The sequence below is a fragment of the Bos indicus genome, chromosome 14 (genome assembly GCF_029378745.1).
Source record: "Bos indicus isolate NIAB-ARS_2022 breed Sahiwal x Tharparkar chromosome 14, NIAB-ARS_B.indTharparkar_mat_pri_1.0, whole genome shotgun sequence".
NCBI lineage: Eukaryota > Metazoa > Chordata > Mammalia > Artiodactyla > Bovidae > Bos > Bos indicus.
Genome location: NC_091773.1, coordinates 30,390,490 through 30,414,194, shown reverse-complemented (window position 1 = coordinate 30,414,194; position 23,705 = coordinate 30,390,490). Strand labels below are relative to the sequence as shown.

Genomic DNA, 23,705 nt, shown 5'->3' with positions numbered 1-23,705 from the left:
TCTGTGGGAAGATGGTGAGACTTTGTCAGCCTATTTATTAGGATATCAGCTTCCTGATAGCTCAGTTGGTAAAGAATCCACCTGCAATGCAGGAAACCCTGGTTCGATTACTGGGTCAGGAAGAGCCCCTGGAGACGGGATAAGCTACCCACTCCAGTATTCTGGCCTGGAGAATTCCATGGACTCTATAGTCCATGGGGTTGCAAAGATCTGGACACAACTGAGTGAGTTTCTTTTCAGCCACAGGAAAATAACAGTACCTTCCCCCAGACATCCAGATTTATACACATGAAGCGCCAATACTTTGGCCACCTGATACAAAGAGCTGACTCTAGAAAAGACCCTGATGCTAGGAAAGATTGAAGGCAGGAAAAGGGGACAACAGAGGATGAGATGGTTGGATGGCATCACCAACTCAAAGGACATGAGTTTGAAGAAGCTCTGGGAGATGGTGAAGGACAGGGAAACTTGGCGTGCTACAGTCCATGGGGTTGCAAAGAGTCGGACACGACTGAGAGACTGAAAACAGTAACAACGATAGTTAATCACAACTGATGCAAAAAGTGATACAGCACCACACTGCAAAAGAAAGTCCACCCACTTTTCCTACTCATGTGGGCCACGTCGCTAACCTTGGAAGTCTGGGACCACTTCCCACCTATGTGTCTACTTCCTCCTCCAGGCAGATCCAACTGGATCTTCTCTGTTTCCTTCTCACTTTGTTCACAATCAGATGATCTTTGCCTAGAATACTGCCAGGCACCTTTTCAAAGATCCTTTAGCCAGTTACTCTCAACATCACAGACAGAATCCATTATCCAGATCCATTATACCAACTCAATTACTCTACAACCACAATCCCCATAATAGCTACCCTATAATGTCACATCAAGTACAAACATGACATTTGTGTTAAAAGCCCTTTAGAGACTTATCTTGAGGAAGATGGAGCAAATGAACCTTTCACTATTCTTCATCCTCACTACAACTAAAATCTCTGGATATCATATATACAACAAATGTAAGATGACTCTCAGGTGGAGAGAAGGCATATGGGGTGGGACCTGAAATCAAGAAAAAAAAAATCATAGGAGTTCCCTGAGTTTTCCTTCTGCCTTATATATGGTAGACTGGGTGCTTGAGTAACCCAGACATGCCAAGAGATGCAGGGAAGAAAAAAAAGCCCCAACAAAAGCCTACTCTTTAGCCAAAGCACCAAGAAAGGGGCAGCCTCCCATGATAGATAACTTATAAATAAAACAGTGGCTCTGCTCAAGGCAAACATCACAGGAAACACTGTAGCTCTACCTCCACCATGCTACAAAGACTTAACTTCCCTCCTTTTCAGGCTGCAATGAGGTGCCTGAATCCCTACAAGGGAGTGTTGGAGAAAGCCAGGACTTACCCCACCTCCCTGTGGGTGCATGTGTACTAAGTCGCTTCAGTCTCTTTGCAACCCCATGGACTGTAGCCCTCCAGGACCCTCTGTCCATGGGATTCTCCAGGCAAGAACACTGGAGTGGGTTGCCATGCCCTTCTCCAGGGGATCTTCCCGACCAGGGATCAAACCCTTGTCTCTTATGTCTCCTGCACTAGCAGGCAGGTTCTTTACCACTAGTGCCACCTGGGAAGCCTTTTTGTATAGTGAAAGGCATTTCCTCTATCAGACAATCCTTCTGTGTACACATTATCCAGAGGGCCATTTCCATTTACCTCCAAGGGTGAACAAGCAATGTGTGGGTGTGTGCTAAGTTGCTTCAGTCACGTCCAACTCTGTGCAGCCCTATGAGCTATAACCTTCCAGGCTTCTCTGTCTATGGGATTCTCCAGGCAAGAACACTGGAGTGGGTTGCCATGCCCTTCTCCAGAGGATCTTCCCGACCCAGGGACTGAACCCGTGTCTCTTAGGTCTCCTGCACTGGCAGGCAGATTCTTCACTGCGAGCGCCACCTGGGAAGCCCTGTAGGGTAGTGGAGACAATTTGGGGAGCCCAGAATTACACCTCATCCAGCAGTAATGAGGCATCCTCCCATCTGCAAGGATTGTGTTCCAGATGGCTTCCTGAAGAGCTGGAGCACCCACTGCTTGCCGGGTGAAAATAAGGACCACTGCCCTCGGGGTGAATGGAGGCTGAGTGGGAAACCTGGATTCTGCTCCCACTTGGGAGTAACAAAGTGGCACCCACGCTTCCCTTGCTATTAGTGAAAGCTATTAGTAAAAGAAAAAGTTTAAATGATCCAAGGTCTCAGATACTCAAAATACCTGGATTTCAATAAAATCACTTCTCATGACAATAACCAGAAAGAACACAAATTGAATGAAAAAAGACAAATGACAGATGCCAACTCTGAGATGACAGGAGATGTGAGAACTATCTGACTGATTTTAAAGCAGCTACAATAAAAATGCTTCAGTGAGCGTTCACCACCACTCTTGAAACAAATGGAAAAAAAAAAAAGTCTCAGCAAAAAAAGGGGGGGGGGGCAAATAAAAATTTTAAAGCTAAAAACCACAATGCATAGAATCAAAAGCAGAATGACGACGACAGAGGGAATTGACAGTGAATTTAGAGACAGAACAATAGAAATTATCTAATCAGGAAAACAAAAAATGAACCAACTAGGAAAAAAACATGGAGCAGTCTCAGTGACCTGCAACAACAGAAGATCTAACATTTGTGTCATCTGTCCTAAGAGGAGAGGAGTAAAAAGGCAAGGCTGAAAAAGTACTCAAAAAAATAATGGCAGGACTTCCCTGGTGGTGCAGTGGGAAAGAATCTGCCTGCCAACGCAGGGGACACAGGGTTGATCCCTGGTCTGGGAAGACTCCACATGCTGCAGGGCAACTAAAGCCTGTGCACCACAACCACTGAGCCCTCACTCGAGCCCGTGAGCCGCAACTACCGAGCCTGTATGCTGCAGCTACGGACGCCTGCATGTTTACAGCCCACACACCACAGCTACAGAGCCTGTGCTCTAGAGCCGCAACAAGAGAAACCACCGCGATGAGAGGAGCCCATGCACCACAATGAAGAGTAGCCCCCACGGCCACAACTAGAGAAAGACCACACAAAGCAATGAACACAAAGCACAGCAAAAAGTATATACTGAAAGTGAAAGTTTCTTAGTTGTGTCTGACTCTTTGTGACCCCATGGACTGTAGAGTCCGTGGAATTCTCCAAGCCAGAATACTATAATGGGTAACCATTCCCTTTTTCAAGGGATCTTCCTAACCCAGGGATCGAATCCAGGTTTCCCACATTGCAGGGGGATTCTTTACTAACTGAAACACCAGGGAAGCCCAAGAATACTGGAGTGGGTAGCCTGTCCCTTCTCCAGTGGATCTTCCTGACCCAGGAATAAAACCAGGGTCTCCTGCGTTACAGGCGGATTCTTTACCAGCTGAGCTACCAGGGAAGCCCCATTAAAAGTAATAATGGCAAAAGAATTGTAAATGACCTAATATTCCTTTTCTGGAGAAGGGGAAGAGAGGTGACATGCCTTATAGTAAGGCACATCTCACTATTTTATACGTGAATTTGAATTGTGCAACTTTAGTAAAAAGAATAAGGATATCTTTACATAGTATTTCCCCACCACTAAACACAGATAAATTAGAACTATTTCTCAGTCTTGATAACTTACATGCTTTATTTAAATTAGGATACAGTTTGGTTTGCCAGCTCCCCAAATGCTATTAGGAGCTCTTGAAAAAAATCAGTTTATCAGTTAAATAAAACTGTCCATTTTAGAGGAGGTTGTTTCATGAACATGCCCTCAGACATTGTTTAAGGCCTTTGTCAGAAAGTATTCTCAAAAGTGTAAGACAAAATTTTTTTTAATTTAATTTGTGTTAACTTTTTAAACCAAGATAAATAAAAGAAAATTGTAAAGCAACTAGAGAAAGTTTTTCCCTAATAGGAAAGAGGTCCTATTTGAAGGACAGAGGTTTTCTCAACTGAAACCATGGAGGCTTGAAGAAAATGGCACATTTTTCAAGTACTAAAAGAAAATTCTATGAAATTCTAACCTTATATCCAGCAAAAGCATATACTTCAAGACTGGGACAATCAATAATTCTCAAATTAATAAAAACTCAAAGAATTTATTGCAAGCAGAATCTATCCAAAAAGAATGGCTCAAAGAAATTCTCTAAACAGAAACAAAGCAATAAAAAAAGAACTCTGCATCAGACAGAAAGAAAAACACAATGATAATTTAAATTCTCCTCTTGAGAAAATAAACTATTAATTTCAAATATTATATTATATTGTCCTATGTCATTCAATGTGTCTGCAGAGAAGTTTTTTAAGAAATTATAAGACCTAACATAATAATTTTATGTGTGCTCAGTCGCTCTGTCATGCTACCCCATGAACTGTAGCCCTCCCGGCTTCTTTGTCCATGGAGTTTTCCAGGCAAGAATTCTGGAGCAGGTTGCCATTTCCCACTCTATGGTATCTTCCTCACCCAGGGATTGACCCTGTGTTTCTTGAGTTTCCTGCATTGCAGGTGGATTCTTTGCCACTGCGCCAAAATAATAATTACATAAATGTAAATAGTTTATATACAAAAATTAAAAGACAGATTGGCAGAATAAATTTAAAAATATGACCCAACAATAGTCTATAAGAAACTCACTTCAAAGGTAATTATATAGGCAGGATGAAAGTCAAAAGAAAAAGATTATGCAAACATCAACCAAAAAAAGCCAGTTGTGACAATTATATTTCATTACATGGACTTAAGAGCAAAGAAAATTACCAGGGGCAGAGAGTAACATTACATAAGAGTAAGAAGATAAAAGACACAGCAATCCTAAATATGTATGCACCAAACAATAAAATTCCAAAATATGGAAACCAAAAGCTGATAGAACAGAAAGGAGAAATCCACAAATACCGTTAGAGACTTCAACACCTCCTCCACAATAACTGTTAGAATAAACAGGGAATCAAGAAGCATACAGAAGAATTTAGCAACACTATCAACCAACAGGATCTATTTGACATTTATAGCACATTCCATTAACAACAGTACACATTCTTTTCTATTACTCATGCAACATAAACCAAAATGACCTATATCTTGGACCATTAAAAAAATCTCAACAAATTTTTAAAGGGATGAAAATACAAATGACCCTTGAACAACACAGGATTTAGGGGCTCCAACCCTCACCAAAGTCGCATACACAGTGCCTCAGATTCTGTAGACAACCACCCTTGGATTGTACAGGACTATACTACTTACAATGGAAAATATCTGTACACAAATAGCCCCCCACAGTCCAAACCTGTGTTATTCAAGGGACAACTGAATACAGTTGTGTCCTCTGATCACAACAGAATCAAACCAGAACTCAGTAACTGAAAAATAGCAAAATTTCCAACAGTTGGAAACTGAACAACAAACTTCTAACTTCAACAGTTAAAAGAGGTTGTCTCAAGGGAAATCAAAAAATACAATGAACTGGATTACAATATAATTACAACATACCAAAACTTGTGGGATGCAGATAAAAGCAGTGTTGAGAAGTTTACAGCACTAAATGCTTAATTAGAAAAAAGAAAGTTTCAATAATATCAACTCTCACCTAAAAAACCTAGGGAAAAAAGGCAAAATAAACTTAAAGCAAGCAGAAGGAAGAAAATAATAGATAGGAGCAGAAATCAGTAAAATTGAAAAAAAAAGAAAAATCAATAAAAGTGAAGTCTTGTTCTTTGAAAAGATTAATACATGGACAAATATTTTAAAAAGAGAAGACATAAATTACTAATATCAGGAATGAAACAGGGGACAGATTTCTAGAGACCTCAGAGGTAAAAATACAATCTACTATATCTCTTCCAATATGAAATTCATAAAATAGTCACATAACTTTATTAAGGAACTTGAACTCATAATTTTAAAACTCACCAAAACTTAACTACACCTATGGCCAATTAATCGATGTCAAAAGAGGCAAGACTATAAAATGGAGGAAAGACAAGTCTCTTCAGTAAATGCTGCTGGGAAAGCGGACAGCCACATGTAGAAGAATGAAATCAAACATTCTTTAACATCATACACACAGAAATAAACTCAAAATGGATTAAAAACCTAACTTTAAGACCAGATAGGCAGAAGACCCTTTGACATAAATCACAGCAGTATCTTTTTCAATTTGTCTCCCAGAGTAATGGAAATAAAAACAAAAATAAACAAATGGGACCTAAACAAATTAAACTCAAAAGCATTTGCACAACAAAGTACACCATAAACAAAATGAGAAAAACAAACCACAGAACGGTATAAAATATTTGCAAATGATGCAACCAACATGGGATTAGTCACCAAAATTTACATACAACTCATACAGCTCAATATTAAAAAATTTAAAAATGCACAGAAGACATTTCTCCAAAGAAGACATACAGATAGCCAAGGAACATATGAAAGATGATCAACACCACTAATTATTAGAGAAATGCAAATCAAACTACAATAAAGACCTCACACCAGTCAAAATGGTCCTCATCAAAAAATACACAAAACATAAAATGCTAGAGAAAGTGTGGAGAAAAGGGGTCCCTCCTACACTGTTGGTGGGAATGTAAACTGGCACAGTCACTATAGAGAACAGTATGGAGGTTCCTTAAAACCTAAAACTGGAACTACCATATGATCCAGCAGTCCCCCTTTTGATCTGGAGAAAAACATGGTTTGAAAGGATACATCCACCCAGTGTTCACTGCACCACTGTTTACAATAAGCCAAGACATGGAAAACCTAAATGTCCATCCACAGATGAATGGATAAAGAAGATATGGTAAATATATAAAATGGAATATTACTCAGAAAGAATGAAATAATGCCATCTGCAGCAACACAGATGGACCTGGAGATTATCAGACTCAGTCAGTCAGAGAAAGACATATATCACAGATATCGCTTATGTGCACAATCTAAAATGCCTTTCCATGAAAAAAATCAATCAATCAATGTCACCAAAAAGAAATCTCCAGATCCAGATGGCTCACAGAATAACTCTTCTAAATGCTTAAAGAATTAATGCCAGTTCTACACAATCTCTTCAGAAAATAGATAAGCTTCATTTTTTGAAGCTTGTTATTATCCTGATACCAAAACCAAAGGATCAGAGACTTAACTGTAAAACATAAAACTATAAGCTTGAAAAAACAAAAAACAGGAGAAAATCTGAAGGATCTTAACACTAGGTACAGATTTCTTATACTGACACCAAAAGTATGATCCATAAAAGGAAAAAGGAACAAATTAAAATTTTAAAGTTTTGCTCTGTTAAAGACTGTTAACAGAGGAAAAGACAAGCTTTAACCTGTCCCACTTTACTTGTGCTACTTGCCCTACATTTGGGAGAAAATGTTTATAAACCACATACCTGAAAAATGACTCATATCTAGCATATACAAAGAACTCTCAAAAGAAAACCCAATTAGAAACTGGGAAAAAGACATGAAGAGACATTCTATTCAAAAGAATATGAAGAGAGCAAACACATGAAAAATGTTTATCATTAGCCATTAAGGAAATATAAATTAAAATCCTGAGATGCACAATATACACCTATTAGAATGGCAAAAAATAAAAAAGGAAAAAAGTGAAAACATCAAATGGTGAGAAAGCACAGAAACTGGCTGGTGAGAATGTAATGATTCAGCCAGTTTCTTAAAAAAATAAACACGCAACCACCTTGTGACTCACATGAAGCAACAACTCCACTCACGGGCATTTATCCCAGAAAAAGGAAAAATCATGCTGGTTCAAAATCCTGTACATTTATATTAACTTTACTTAGAGAAGCCAAGAACTGGAATCAATCCAGATGTCCATCAGCCAGTGCATGGTTAAACAAACTGTGGTCCCTCCATACCAAGGAATGCTATTAAGCACTTAAAAAAAAAAAAAAAAAAGAACTGCTGTTACACACAGCAATCTGGATGCATCACTAGAGATTATGCTTAGTGAGAAAAGCCAGTCCCAAAAGACTGCATATTGTATGACTTGATTTATACAATTATCTTGACATGACAAAACTGTGAAAATGGAAAATAGGTACATGGTTGCCATTAATTAAGGAGGGGTTGGAGATGTGAGGGAAGTGACTGTGGCTATAACAGGGAGCCAACATGAGGGATTCTTGTATTACAGAAATATTCTGCATCTTGACTATAGCAGTGTCAGTATCCTGGCTATGATAATGCACCATGTTTTGTAGGACGTTACCACTGGAGATTAACGGGTATGGAGAATGCTTCTGTACCCTTATAACGTCTGTGCTTCTGTACTTCTTATAACTGCATGTGAAGAATCTGTGCTGCTGCTGCTGCTAAGTTGCTTCAGTCGTGCCCGACTCTGTGCGACCCCATAGACAGCATCCCACCAGGCTCTTCTGTCCATGGGATTCTCCAGGCAAGAATACCGGAGTGGGTTGCCATTTCCTTCTCCAATGCATGCACGGATGCGAAGTCGCTTCAGTCGTGTCCAACTCTGTACGACCCTATGGACAGCAGCCCACCAGACCCCTCTGTCCATGGGATTCTCTAGGCAAGAATACTGGAGTCGGTTGCCATTTCCTTCTCCAGAAGAATCTATAATTATCTCAAAATTAAAAGTTTAGTCAAAAAACAAACATCTTAAAAAAGAAAGCCTCTTTACCTGCTAATCCTGTAATAACCTGGTCTGTTCATGTAATGTTGTGGCCCCTCCCCTACCTATCATTCAAATCAAATTCCTTCTTTGCTATTGGATTATTTGGTCCTTATTTTACTCAGCAAATATCATTCAAATAAAATTACTCTTGCTAAAGTCATCTTTCAACTACAAAACAAAATGGAAACCTGCTAGTGTTCTGGTTTACTCGCCTCTAAGTATTTGACACTGATGGCAGCTTACTCCACTTCTCTGAAGCTCTCCTACCTCTCCTTCCATGACAACACTCTCTGTTGGTTTTCCTCCTGCCTTTTGAGCTGCCTCTAGGGGGTAGGGAAGTCCCCTCTTTCTTTTTCCCTTATTTACTTCCAAGCATTTCTTGTCTTATATATGCTCCTTGAGTATTCTGGGTATCAGCCATTCCATCCACATGTCCTTATCAATATCTAACTATATCAACAACCTCCAGAGCAAGTGTCCCACAGGACACTCAAGCACAGTGTCGTCCACACTGGACTACCTCCTATTCCTGTCCACCAAAAAGAAATCTGTTTTCTTATATTCTTATTAACTGTTACTCCATTCTCATAATATCCTACTCAGAAACCTAGGACTTTTCCTAGACTCTTCCTTTCTCAACCCCAATACCTAAAAAGTTTGAGTCTTTTAAATTCTTCTGAGCATCCTTTTGGTCCTTTCTCTCATGTGTTCTGTCAGTTTCTTATTTAGTCAAACTTATCATCTCTTATTTAGCCTATTTCCTGGCCTGGCTCCCCTCCACTGTTTATACTGTTTACAGGAAATTTTAACTAAAATACAAATTTGGTAATATTACAATGGTGCTTCAACTTCTTCCAAGCCTCCACACTGCTTTCAAGAAAAAGTATAAATTTCTTACCCTAATATGTATGACCTTTAAACTTCAACCTACTTTCCATATTCATCTCCTACAGCTTACCCTTCTCTGCTACTCTCTAGCCTCACAGAGCCATTTGGAGTTTCCTGAACATGCCACGTGGGCTCCTGATGAGTACCTTTATTCATGTTTCCTTTCCCTGTAATACAGCCTTCCCAGTTGGATGGCTCCTATTGCACCTCAGCACTCAGCTCTGGCATCCCCTCCCTGAGAAGTCCCCCTGAACCTCCCATCCCCAGTGGCCTACTGTATTTATTTAGTAGTCTTTCCAGTATTGCCATTATTGATTTCTTTTTGTAATCTCCTCTAGCAGATATTTCCAAGTATTCCTGGAAAGCCACGACTGTGTCTTACTTTATCTCTGTATCCTTGATATCTAATAAGAATGAAGAGTTGAATAAGTGTTTATTAGATTGAACAGAAGTCAATAATTGATTCAGGCTCTATGAAATCAATGAAAGCATTTCTCTTACACTATCTCCTTTGAATCAAAACTCATCCTGACTATACATACAAATCTTCTAATATGATCTACCTGCTACCTGCTAAGTCACTTCAGCGTGTCTGACTCTGTGCGACCCCATAGACGGCAGCCCACCAGGCTCCCCCGTCCCTGGGATTCTCCAGGCAAGAACACTGGAGTGGGTTGCCATTTCCTTCTCCAATGCATGAATGTGAAAAGTGAAAATGAAGTCGCTCAGTCGTGTCCGACTCTTCGTGACCCCATGGACTGCAGCCTACCAGGCTCCTCCGCCCACGGGATTTTCCAGGCAAGAGTACTGGAGTGGGGTACCATTGCCTTCTCCGAATATGATCCACAGTGATGCCTTTGCTCTAATAAGACCATTATATTTACTCTACTTATCTAAACACATTTATGATAAGGTCTCTCTGGTTTCATTTTAGAATGTAAACTTCTGAAGGGCAAGGAATTCTCTAATTCTTAAGGACCTAGAACAGTTTTATGTCTCTAAGAACTTTACAAATACTAGCTGAGTCCTTGAACAGAAAAGATGACAACCCACCGCCCCCTCCACCCCCCGAAAAAAAAGGACCAAAAAGAGAACTGAATTACTAGAGATCATATTAGGCTAATAAAAGGAAATACTGCAGGGACTTCCCCGGTGGTCCAGTGGCTGGGACTCTGTGCTTCCACTGTAGGGGACCTGGGTTTGATCGCTGGGCAAGGAATGCAGATAATACCACTCTTAATGGCAGAAAGTAAAGAGGAACTAAAGAACCTCTTGAGGGTGAAAGAGGAGAGTGAAAAAGCTGGCTTGAAATTCAACATTAAAAAACCTAAGATCATGGGATCCAGTTCTATCACTTCATGGCAAATAAAAGGGGAAAAAGTGGAAGAAGTCATAGATTTTATCCTCTTGGGCTCCAAAATCACTATGGATGGTGACTGCAGCCATGAAATTAGAAGACTTTTGCTCCTTGGGAGGACAGTTATGACAAACCTAGACAGCACACTAAAAAGCAGAGACATCACTTTGCGGACAATGGTCTGTCTTAGTCAAAGCTATGGTTTTTCCAGTAGTCATGTATGGATGCGAGAATTGGACCATAAAGATGGCTGAGCACTGAAGAACTGATACTTTCAAACTGTGGTGCTGGAGAAGACTCATCAGAGTCCCTTGGAGATCAAGGAGATTAAACCAGTGAATCCTAAAGGAAATCAACCCTGAATATTCATTGGGAAGACTGGTGCTGAGGTTGAAGCTCCAATACTTTGCCCTGATGCGAAGAGCGGACTCACTGGAAAAGACCCTGATGCTGGTAAAGATTAAAGGCAAAAGGAGAAGGGGGCAGCAGAGAATGAGATGGTTAGACAGCATCACTGACTCAGCGGACATGAATCTGAGCAAACTCTGGGAGACAGTGAAGGACAGAGGAGCCTGGCGTGCTCTGTCACAAAGAGCTGGACATGAGTTAGGGACTGAACAACAACAAGAGGGAACTATGAATAGACTCCACATGCCGCAAATAAGTGTTCAAATACCACAAATAAAAGATCCGTATGCTGCAACTAAAACAAGTTTTAAAAAAGTTTTAAGTTTAAAAATAAGGAAATACTGCAAACGTATCATCTTAAAATAATGAATACTGCATCTCAGGCTTATTAGCCACCCAAACTAACCTTTGTCTTGTTGAACACTCTCCTTCTTCTTCAGCTACCCATCCCACATCAGCAAAAGACACCACTGCATCCTCTCCCGAGGGGCTAGAGCTCCATTCTGTCGTAGGGCTGGTCAGCTGTAAGTTACAAATATGGAAAATTCTTCATCTGGCACCAAAATGGTAGCATGAAACATTTAATTACCTAAAGGAAAAGCTTCAGCTCTAGCATTACAAACACACAGGCAGTTTCTCACATTTCCACTGAAGGTCTCCACAAAAGGGACCTTTATTTATGTCATACTGTTGTTTAATAATATATGCAATCTCTGAATTAGAATTTAACTTATTCAATTTTTATTTTATAGGTCAAATGAAACTAAAAAAACAAATACCTCTGTTCATCTTCAAACACTAAGAAAATTTTTAGAATCAATTCTTTTCTGAAGAGATGTAGTAAAAAGTATAGCAACAAGAATAAACAAGCGACCTTGCTTTGTGCTAAATCTGGCAATATTTTTTAATTGATATTGCTGTTATAACAATGAAAATACATTTTTAAATGTCATTAAATCTCTTGATTTTTAAATAAAAGTATTAACTAAAGAACTGAAAATACAAATAGCAGTAGACTTCCCTACCGAACCTTAAACACAGAGATGAAGGAACAGAATATTCTGAAATAAATATAACAAAGAAAAAGCATGCAAGTTCTGAAATTTACCTTCAAAACATGGAAAAAGAACTTAAAGTTTTGTAATATGAATAGCCTCAAAGCCAGAAGGCCAATGAATAATAATTTTAGAATAGTTATCAAATTAACATAGTATTTCCTATAGGCTTTAAAGAAAGAAAATGCAGACTTTTTAATTTACCTTGAAAAAACTGGAAAAAGAATTAAATTTAATTTTTGTTATGGAATAATGCCTCAAAGCCAAAAGGCCAATGAATAATTTAAAAATAGTTATCAGATTAATATGATACTTCCTATAGGGTTTAAATAAAAAAGAATATGCAGACTTAATTGAAGTAAAAAGCTTAAAAAGCCAGAGAGAGAGATTTACATATTTACATGTTTATCAGAAAGTCTCTACTGTAACCCATTCTTAGTTTGAACCTTCTTACTATCATTGCAGATGAAGCTTTTGGAAGCTACACTGAATTAATACTTCTTCCTCAACTGTAAAATATACCATACACACACATAATACTAATATGGTTAAAAATTTTAAATACCTTTAGGTGCTAGTTTATGAAGATCAGTTTGGTTACGTAATTCTTTGTTTAGAAAATAAATTTTGTTCTAATACAGTTACTAGTTGGTAGGAAGAAAGGTATATTTATGATAAATTGAGTTTTGACCTGAAGACTTCTTCCCTCCCCATAAAGGTTAAAAAAATTGCTGTTTTCGTCTCAGATAGTTTTGTTCATAAAAGGAAGCAAAATGATACTTTTCTAAGAATACTCAAAAATATAAGTTTTGTGACAGCTTGTCATTTTATAATGTAAAGATTATACAATACTTCTCAATTTTACATCTGTAATACTTCATATATTAAACATGAAATGATGCTTTTTGCACAAACTTTTTAAAAAAAGATTATTCCATGGACTTAGTTTGTAATCTTATTAAACATTGATTAAATGTAATCACTGAATTAATATGTCTACAACATGTACTCAATGAAATGAAAATGTTAATGACACTGTCAAGCACCAACTCCAGAATTAATATCTGTATCATTTCTAGTTGACATCCTGCCCCACAAAATAAAGCAGTTTAAGTATTTAAGTTACATATCTAGATTATAACAGTGATTTATGCCACCAAAAAAGCCTAACAAAGTCCCTGGGGAAACCAAACTCATACTAAAAAATAAAACTGAAAAAACAGTAATACTAATCTTTTTTTAAAAGGCCTCTTCCACTGTTGCTGAAATGTGCATTCAGTAGCATAAGCGTGAAATGACGAGGGCAATTCACTCAGTAAAGTGCTAGTGCAGGTGAGGTCTGCATAGGCACCGGGTCTGAGGGCACGGACTTCTAGCAAGTGTGATGTAGACGCCACTACTGACATGCATGGATGACTGATGGGAAGTTTGAAAAGTAAAGGTCAACTTACTGACGGTTCCAGCAAGGTCCTGTCCTATCACAGCTATTGTTAGTAGGGGGAAAAACAAAACAACAACAGTGAAGAGATAGAAAAGTGTTCTTTTTCAAAATCAAGGGAATTATACAATTTAAAATTAGTGTTATCAGTATCCAAAGTCTTTTCAGAAAGTATGAAAAGCATTTCATTCAGAGCAAGATTTAGTAGCACTGTATTTTTTACTAATCTTAAGAAATTCAAATCAACATTTGATACAATTTAAATTATCCAAGATTCAATTATATTTCAAGAATTTTACCAAAGTAACTTTAGGTGATTTAAAACATCCTGATAATGTAAAACTATACTAAAGAAACTGATTTATTAAATAAAATACATAAAAGAAAAATATAAAGTATTGAAATGCTTAAAATATTAGAAGAACTCAGCATGTCCTCATGGGACTTTTCATAAAATAAACACACTGGTCCCAGGAACCAGGATTCTCTGTTTCTTGCCAAAAACGGTGTAACAGTAAATATACTCAGTCTATTTTACCACCAGTTGTTTATAGCTAAATGCAAAACATGTATTCTTCAAAGCAATACTGTAAAATATTGATAACAACATCTAGCTTTTTTATTTGTAGATTTAATTATTTCTCTTTTTCTACCAATTCCTGTCATAGTTAAAATATTAAAAGCAGAATTTCTACATTTTAATATAGTGACACCAATAGGTCACAGGGCATGCCTGTGTAAAGAACAACAAATACTCTAGCTGAAATGTAGGCACTAATACTGCTGAATGATGTGGTCACTTAAAAAAAAAAACAACTGAGCATTTATTAACACTTTCTATTCATGACACACCTAGAATGGGGGAGGGAGGAAGGTGAGGGAAAATAGGGAGAAGGAAAAAAGACCTGAGAGTCAAGAGCGAGAGAAATGTGTATCTCTCAAAATAACCCAAGAAGGTAAGTAACAGTATCCCCAGTGGAGAAACAAGTCTCTAAGAAGTCAATTACTGAGAAAGAATAAAATATCATAAACGTTATTTACAGAGCTGGGCTCCAAATTACTATGCCAGGCTACCAAATTTATACACATAACACATGTAATCTTGATTTGGTTATCCTTAACGGCCATCTTATAGCAAAAATATTAATATCAAGAAATGGACATCGCACACAGTATGACATTTCATGCTAGCATACTGCGGATTATCAGAAAGTAATGGATAATGCTGAAGGGCAGGTCCCTGCTAGTCATGGCCTGATAAAAAGTGGTCCACTGGAGAAGGGAATGGCAAACCACTTTAGTATTCTTGCCTTGAGAACCCCATCAACAGTATGAAAAGGCAAAAGATAGGACATTGAAAGATGAGCCCCCCAGGTCGGCAGGTGTCCAATATGCTACTGGGGAAGAACAGAGAAATAGTTCCAGAAAGAATGAAGAGGCTGAGCCAAAGCAGAATGATGCCCAGTTGTGGATGTGTCTGGTGCTGAAAGTAAAGTCCAGTGCTGTAAAGAACAACATTGCATAGGAACCTGGACTGTTAGGTTCATGAATCAAGGTAAAATGGACAGAAATCAGCAAATTTAATACAGATGACCATTATATGTACTACTGTGGGCAAGAATCCCTTAGAGGCAATGGAATAGCCCTCAAAGTCAACAAGAGTCCAAAATGTAGTACTTGGGTGCAATCTGAAAATGACAGAATGATCTTGGTTCATTTCCCAAGGCAAACTATTCAACATCACAATAATCCAAGTCTATGCCCCAACCAATAAAGACGAGGAAGTTGAAGTTGAATGATTCTATGAAGATCTACAAAGCTTCCTAGAGCAAACACCAAAAAAAGATGTCCTTTTCATCACAGGAGATTGGAATGCAAAAGTAGGAAATCAAGAGATACCTGGAGTAACAGGAAAGTTTGGCCTTAGATACAAAATTAAACAGGGCATAGGCTAACAGAGTTTTGCCAAGAGAATCCAATGGTCATAACGAACACCCTCTTCCAACAACACAGGAGATGACTCTATACATGGACATCACCAGATAGTCAATACTGAAATCAGATTGATTATATTCCTTGGAACATTTATCAGCTTACTTCCTTGTTTAATATCTCTCCCCTGAACTATATCCCAGTAAGGGTGAAGATCATGACTGTTTGGTTCATCACTGACCAACAATACCTAACATAATACATGGATCTCACGTTTATCTGCTAAACGCCATGTGGCAGGTGGTTGTTTTCCTTCCAGACTTAGTGTGAGAATTGTAGTGAGAATCTTACACTTGTTTAGTTACAGAACATTCCCTTCTCCACCAATTCCAACAATCACTCTTAGCCATCCCAGAAACTAGCCTGGGGCAGGGTTTCCACAGGAAAAAAAAGAGGTAGTCCAGGTAAAATTACCCAGAGGTCTGCAGGTTGCAGAGCAGGGATTCAAACTCCTATAGCACAGGGCCAAGTTCCCACCCATCCCTTTATCTGAGAGCATGCAAGATCACTTTTTTGTTGCCTTAGGTTTTTTAAGTGTAGTATTTATTTATTACCCCCAATAAGCCACACTTAAATTCCATGTGTTAAACTCAGAAAATTTTAAATTTATAAAAATGACCCTAAAGGTGCTTTAGTGATTACTTTCATATTTGCCAACAGATAGGCATGTTACTGCTTTAAACTTTCTTCAGCAAAGTATGAAAACACAACCTGTAAATGAAGTCCTCAACCCCACTGCAAAAGCTCCTGAAGAGGTTTTTAAAAAACAAATGTATGAAAGTCAAATATATGAAATTCAGATTTAGTAAGCTTTGGATGACATCTATATTCTTTATAAGCCCTGTTAAGTGTTTTTGTTGGGGGTGGGGGTGGAGCCTTGAGGGTGGAGCCCAAGCATGCTTATTTTTTAAAGCTCCTGGTGATTTAAATATGCACCTAGTATTGAGAACCACTGTAAACCAAAACCTCTGAACCCCATTCCAACAAACAATATAGCAAAAATATATTGAGTGCTTTTACATGCTTTTTTACATTCATTATCTCATTTTTATTACCAGCACAATATTCCCTGTGACCATTAACTGGATTCAGGTGTAAATAAACATGTTGATCTATGTTCTGATCTGTGACCCTATAAATATACAGAAATCAAATTTGTAAAATCACAGAGTTCATTTAGTGAGCCAAATAAGTTTAATTTGCTATTCTGCTGTAAGGTGGCAATAACGATAAAATCCCACCACTGGCATACTTTTACTGTGCACTAATTATGTACCAGTTATGATACTCAGAGTTAGATATCCTAACCCTCACATCACAAAGTAACATTCCTGGCTTGCCCCTCGTTTATGTGAGAGTCTTACTTGTCCAGATAATGGGTCATCTGACAACAGTGAAGAGATGGTATGATCTAGAAGGAACATACTGAGACCTAAGAGTTCAGAGGTGAAAACTGCTGTGAGGGTGACACGGTTGAGGTGCTGCCTGTGAGTGTGGGTACAAGGGAAGGAATAGAAGTGAAAGCCAACAAGAGCAGAGGAAGTAAAGAAAATATGAAACTGTGTTTCCAAAGACACTGAAATCACCCAGGACAACAAAGAACTGGCTTTGACTACTCCTCCTGAATTGACCCATGAATGCTTCATTCTCATGTTTAATCTATTTCAACTTTTGTCTCCTAAACAGGGCCCCATAATGGGGTCTGCTCTCCTTGGGTCTAATGGTGGCTTCCCAGTTTCAGACTTCCTATAGTCATGTTGGAGTCCTAGACAGTCCAAACATATTCCATATCAATCAAACCCCCACTTAGCCAGAAGAATAGCAAAAATGTTGTCAATGTTATTACTCTGAACTGCATCCCTTATATTTTTCAAAGATTCTCCATTTTTTAAAATTTCTGATAGACTTAGTAAAAACAAAACAAAAATACCAGAGGATACAGAGGAAAAATACCAGACAAATTATCTAACTAGCAGATAAAACACTTTAAGATTGACTTTGAATCTGAAAAGCAGCAGCGCTACAAAGCTGCCTAGAAGCAAAAATCTCACTTTAAACAAATGTCTTGTTTTCTACTACACTCTCAAGTAGGTCACCAGTATTTCTCATACCTTATTCCTCTCTCCTTATGTTAATCTCTTTTCAAATGTAGCTCCTGTACTAAACCTAAAATTCTTTTTCTGCTCAGACCCTTCTAAGTAACTAATAACATTGAGAAAGAGGCTCCTTCCAAGAAAATGAACTTGGCCCTAGTACCTCAGTCCACTGACTGTCAAGGCAGATTTGGGCTGCTACCAGAAAATGCTAGATTATCTTCATTGCTTTCATTCACATCTAGCTGCTGCTGCTACTGCTAAGTCGCTTCAGTTGTGTCCGACTCTGTGCGACCCCATAGATGGCAGCGAACACAAATGCTGAATCAAGTTCTCCTGCAACTAGGTTAAGCAGATTGATAAATAGAATTAAATGAATAGTGCAATCAGAAGAAAGTAAGTCTTGGTTAACACAATAGTTATTTGAAGGAAACTGGCAAATAAAGCAATCAACAATTGGTGTCTAACTGAACTGAATTCTCAGATATTGTGCTTGACAGAATTACTACCATAGGTTTCTCCATTTTAATTTTTTTTAACTTGCTAAAATTTATCATTTTGTATCATTTGATAAAAATTACTTCTGGAAGTTCCAACTTGTCAATGTCTAGACTGATGCACAAAGGTTTTGCCAGTCAATCTGCTAGTGGGCACAATAATGACCAACCTTGCTAGTCAATCTGAACAAATGATAATTTCTACCACTTACTGAGGAACAGACTGTTAACTGTCTCTACAAGGAGAAGTAATTTTTAAGTAAGACATCATATCTAGTAAGCTCACAAGAGCACTTCTGAATTATGAATTAAATATATATCTTCCACATTTCACATGCTAATCTATTATTTAAAATTGGTATAAATATCTGCTGAACTTTATATTATACTTAAATGTTGAACTGAAAGGTTTTGTCTTATTACTGTTGTAGAGAATTACTGAAAAACAAGAACAAAGCTATGTGATACATGTCTAACACTAAAACAACAGTAAGGAACAAAAGCCCAGATCAAAAAAATATAACCTTTATATCCAAGCAAAGAGGTGAGTGGTTCCTGATTTGGTGCTAGAAGACAATGTTCAAGGTCACCTGGGAATTAACTGCTTGGCTTACTATATGCTTCTAAGTCTTCAAATATGTATTCTTAAGGATAAATGTCTTAAAGAGCTTAAATAATCACTTCACAGAGGAACTAAAATTAGAAAGACTTTACTGTGGTTTTTATCCTCTTATTTTATTGATAGTGGCATCAATGGGAGGAGAGGTTCAAAAAGTACTTTTAAAGCTGCCTTGCCTATTTATATTACCAATGAACATATTAATATAAAATCTGAAATATATAAAATACAGTACCTGAAACTGAACTCTTGGACACTGGATCAGAGATAAATTGGTACCAATTTTCCTTACAATACTCCGAGATGACCCATATGGCTTCCCAGACCAAAGAACCTAAGGAAGAAGGAAAGACCAAAAGTTCAATGACAAGACTTACAGAACTGTTCATACAAAAGCATTGGACAATTAATTGCATGACAAGCTGACACATTAATTATGGAATCAGAATGCTCTATGTTACAGGAAATGAGCTGATATTTTTCAATTAAAAATGTAATAATATATATAGCAGGCTATTATTAATGCAGTAAAGCTTAATGTGAGGCATCATATAAAAATGTAAAGAACAATTAGTGGGAGTTGCTTAGAGGTTCAACCCCTGGTCAGAGATCTGATCCCACAAGCTGGCATGCCCCCACCCCAAAAAAAGAACTACGAGTAATTGTAAAATATCATATTTGGAATAAAAACTCATCTATTTTCATTACGCTTCCATACTATTCTGCAAAGGAAGCTATTTTATCTCCTCTGCTTTATTTTTAGAATTTTATATATGTATAAGTCTCTCAAAACTACAAGCTGCTTTTGTTACAATAGGCTTTCAAAACAAATGCAAATCAGTACAAAGTTCAGAATCTGAATTTGTACCATGCACGATGCTTCATTTTGTTCGCTTATACAAGAAGGCCTGGCCAAGGGTGAGTGGGGGCCAAAATCCAGTTGTACTACATTTTCTCATGAGGCCCTGTCTAGGGGGAAAGGTACCTTTTCCTAATTTATACAAAGGTACTAAATGGGTTGTGATAACCCTAATGAGCAGAACTTTTCAGATGAAATCATAATACAGAGGACATTATGCTATGCTTAAAGCAAAAACAAACATAAACCTCCAAAGCAAAAAGCAAACAAAAAATGCATGTTAAATGTTAAATCATTACAACATGTACCTTGAAACTTCGCCCCAAGTATATGCTCTTTCCTTAAAGAGAAAAACTATCCATCTGTTTTCAGTGCTATACCTGAAAGCCTGGACAGAAGAGGTAAAGAGAGGTAGTATGCTATTAAAAAGCAATTTTAAAAGACAAGAGGGAGAATGATGTGACTATTTACTTAATTCATTCAACTTAAATATTCAATTATATCCTAGCATAAATAATGTATTCTGGGCCATGAACATTGACCCCTTTTTAAAGTTACTCCATGCCCATTCTAATCTGAAGAATGGAATTAGTTTGATCAAGCAGTGTTCGTGTAAAGAGCTATGGCTTCCGCCCATAATCCTAACCAGACCTCTAGACCATTTTAAAAGCATGTATAACTTGTAAAACAAACAGAGAAGCAGTCTGATCTCATATTTTAGCAATCAAATCCAATTTAAGGTTAACAGTATGAGTCAATGCGAGTATCATGGGGTATATATACCTCTGCCCCAGCCCATGTAACTGTCATCATCAATATGTTCAAAGTTTCAGAAAAATAACAAGGACCCTGTGTGCAGCACAGGGAACTATATTCAACATCTTGCAATAACCTATAATGAAAAAGAATCTGAAAAAGAACAGATATTTTCCTATATATGTTTAACTGAAACACCCTGCTGTACATGTGAAGCTCACACAACACTGCAGATTAACTATACTTCAATTGTTTTTTTTAATGCATTAAAACAATGTTCAACGTTACACTGATGATTTTACCTGGGAGAGTTCTGGAAAGTACTAATAGCCTAACACTTCAACCAACAAAAATTATATTAACTCCTGCTTTAGAGACACAAATATTTTTTAAGAAATAGAAAAGGATGATATAGATTGGAAAATTGGTCAGTGGAAAGACATCAATACTGAAATAAGAACATTAAACAAAGGATACAAGAGAGGAAGCTATGTGAAGCTTAGAAGAGAATTACGTGGAGTTGAGGAAAGGAAATTATCCACACCAATGATCATACAGAGGATCATCACATGAATAGTATTAATAACACATGAGAACTAACAGCAGGAAGATCACCTGACCAGAGGAAAAAGGGAAGAATAAGAGGCCAAGAAAAAATAAGGACAAGTAATTCTAAAATGGACAGTATTCAAGCAAACTCTTTACCTTATACACGTTAATAGACATAGATCTTTAAAGAAAAAAAAAAAATCCATAGGGCAATAGTAACTACACCAGTCAACCATTTCTGATGTCTTCTATTTAGCCACAAGTGAAAACTCTATGATGTACAAGTAGAACACTATTTATGCATCATAATGTGACAGTTACACAGCCTAATGTGAAACCTTTCGTCCCTCCAGTAAGCAAAGATCTTACCTGCAGATGGAGAGGACAAAAAAGCTCACAAAGAAAAGTTCAGAAAGGACTTGCCAAGGTCAGGAACTAAGATTTCTGCCAGCTTTTAGCTTTCCTTGGTATGCATGCTTCAGGACTACGTTTCAACTACTATCTTCCCATTTGCTTAATATCAGAAGGAAAGACTTAGCAGGTGCCTTCCACAAAAGAAGGTGGCCAAAGACTCAGTATTTACTTGTAAGGAATGAGTAGACTATTTAGGATTTTTGTACAAAGTTAAGGAAAGTAAAAGAACAGACTGCTTTACATGATTATTTCTTTAAGTATACATAGTGGACTAACATAATGTGGTTCTTCAGTTACTTGTGAACTGCATAGCATTTAGCACCAAAAAATATGAAGCAAGGGTCTAAATGAGCTAGTGACTGGGATATTCAGAAAGAGGAGGAGCCGTAAACTTTACTGGATTGAAGAAAAAGTTAGAAGAAGGAGCAGCTAACTTCCAGGAACTCTAAAACTAGGTCTGACTATTTTTTTCTATTCAGTCCTCATGGAGGGGGCAAAGTCGTAAATGGCTGTGAAGAAATAATGAACAGATGGTATGGAAAGTCACCATCTGTGCATGATGGGAGGCTGCACGGCCCAAGCGCATCTCCTGTCCTAACCGGTTGCTGAACTGGCTTGTCAGGATACTTGTTTGCAGAAGGAAAGGCTTCCTCTAAAGATAAACTGTCGTTAATATTTTCAGATGTTAGAGAGAGGTCAGGGAGAAAACTGTCATTACTAGACAATTCCATTTCATTAAGAAACAAGAATTCAATTCCATTAAGGAATAATTAAATGAATGGAATTATTAAATAAAATGTTTTGCTTTATTCATAAGAACTACTGATAAATAATGTAATAATGAATCGGGAGGGGGGTGCTTGCGTATCTGAGTCTAGTAATGACAGTCCATAACATGTAGCAACAGAGTTTGAAAGTGATGACAGCAAGGCAGGAGGATGACAACAGGAAAGCTATCTGTTCTTTTTTCAGTGTGCCATGCTATTGTCACAGTGCTGAAGCGTGAGGCTGGAATCCGAAGCTGTCATCTATCTCATTATGACGACTGCTCTCAAGCTTTATATGTTAACTCGTTTGTTATAGACTAGTTTAATCTGTATTTCTATTTGAGAGTCACCACTTAGCAAGAGAAAGTATAAACCTAATTCTAAATAAATTTTTTTTTCTCTAGAAAAACTATGTAATACTAACCCAAGGTTCTTATTCTGAGGTTCCCATATCTCTGAAATTATATGCAAAATTGTGTGCATACACAACATTTTTCTGGGAAGAAGGGCCATACTATTAATCAAATTTTTAGGGAGTCTAGGACCCAACAAGGTATAAATTCTTAATTCCACAGGAACCAGAGTGTGTGTTGGGGAGAAAGAAGTAAAGATATGAAGATGAAATTCGGTAACAATTTTGAACTCCCCAACTGAAGATAACCTTTGCCTCAGTTCTCTTCCTCCTTATCTAAACTCCTAGCCACATTCACACGCTTCCTCCAAAGCACAAGAGGAAAACAAGGGTACAATTCTCAAGTATTACTGGAAATACATTACTAATTCAAATTAGATATTTGCTATAACTTTTCAACGTAAAATACTGAGATTAACCAGAATCACATTAGATTCATAGCTTGCTTTCTCTAGTTTAAAAACACTTTTACTTAAGGGCAAAAATATAGTAATAATACACTGAGAAGAAAGTGTGGACAAATGTGAGTACAGCAGACCCCTGAACAACACTGAGGTTGGGGGCACCAAGCACTGCCCCACTTTCCCGACAAAATCCACAAGTAACTTTACAGTTGCCCCCATATCCACAGTTTCACATCCCCGGATTCAACCAACCATGGATCCTGGAGTACTGTAGTACTGACTACTGAAAAACATCTGCATATCAATGGATGTGAGCAGTTTAAATACACATTGTTCAAGGGTCAGCTGTATATAGTTTTAAAGTCAAACAAATGTTGAGGCCAAATGGAAGGCAATGAAGAGAAAACAGAGAGGCCTCAGCAACATGTAGGACTGGCTTTAAAAGCCAAGATTAAAATAAATAAAAAAATAAAAGTAGGCACTACCACTTATTGTCTGTTTAAAGCTGGCAAGTCATTGATCCCT

The 23,705-nt window shown here is 37.7% G+C and overlaps 1 protein-coding gene across 2 annotated transcripts in view; it reads right to left on the bottom strand.

Moving 5' to 3' along the window:
• The window catches only part of MTFR1 (mitochondrial fission regulator 1), a 60,134-nt gene that overhangs the window by 18,797 nt on the left and 17,632 nt on the right, over positions 1-23,705 (bottom strand). For both annotated transcript variants that reach the window (XM_019973731.2, XM_070802607.1), the window contains exons 3-4: positions 19,255-19,353; positions 11,732-11,847 (exon numbers count right to left, since the gene is read on the bottom strand). In XM_019973731.2, the coding sequence (XP_019829290.2) occupies positions 11,732-11,847; positions 19,255-19,353 (215 nt within the window). The remainder of the gene's footprint in view (positions 1-11,731; positions 11,848-19,254; positions 19,354-23,705) is intronic.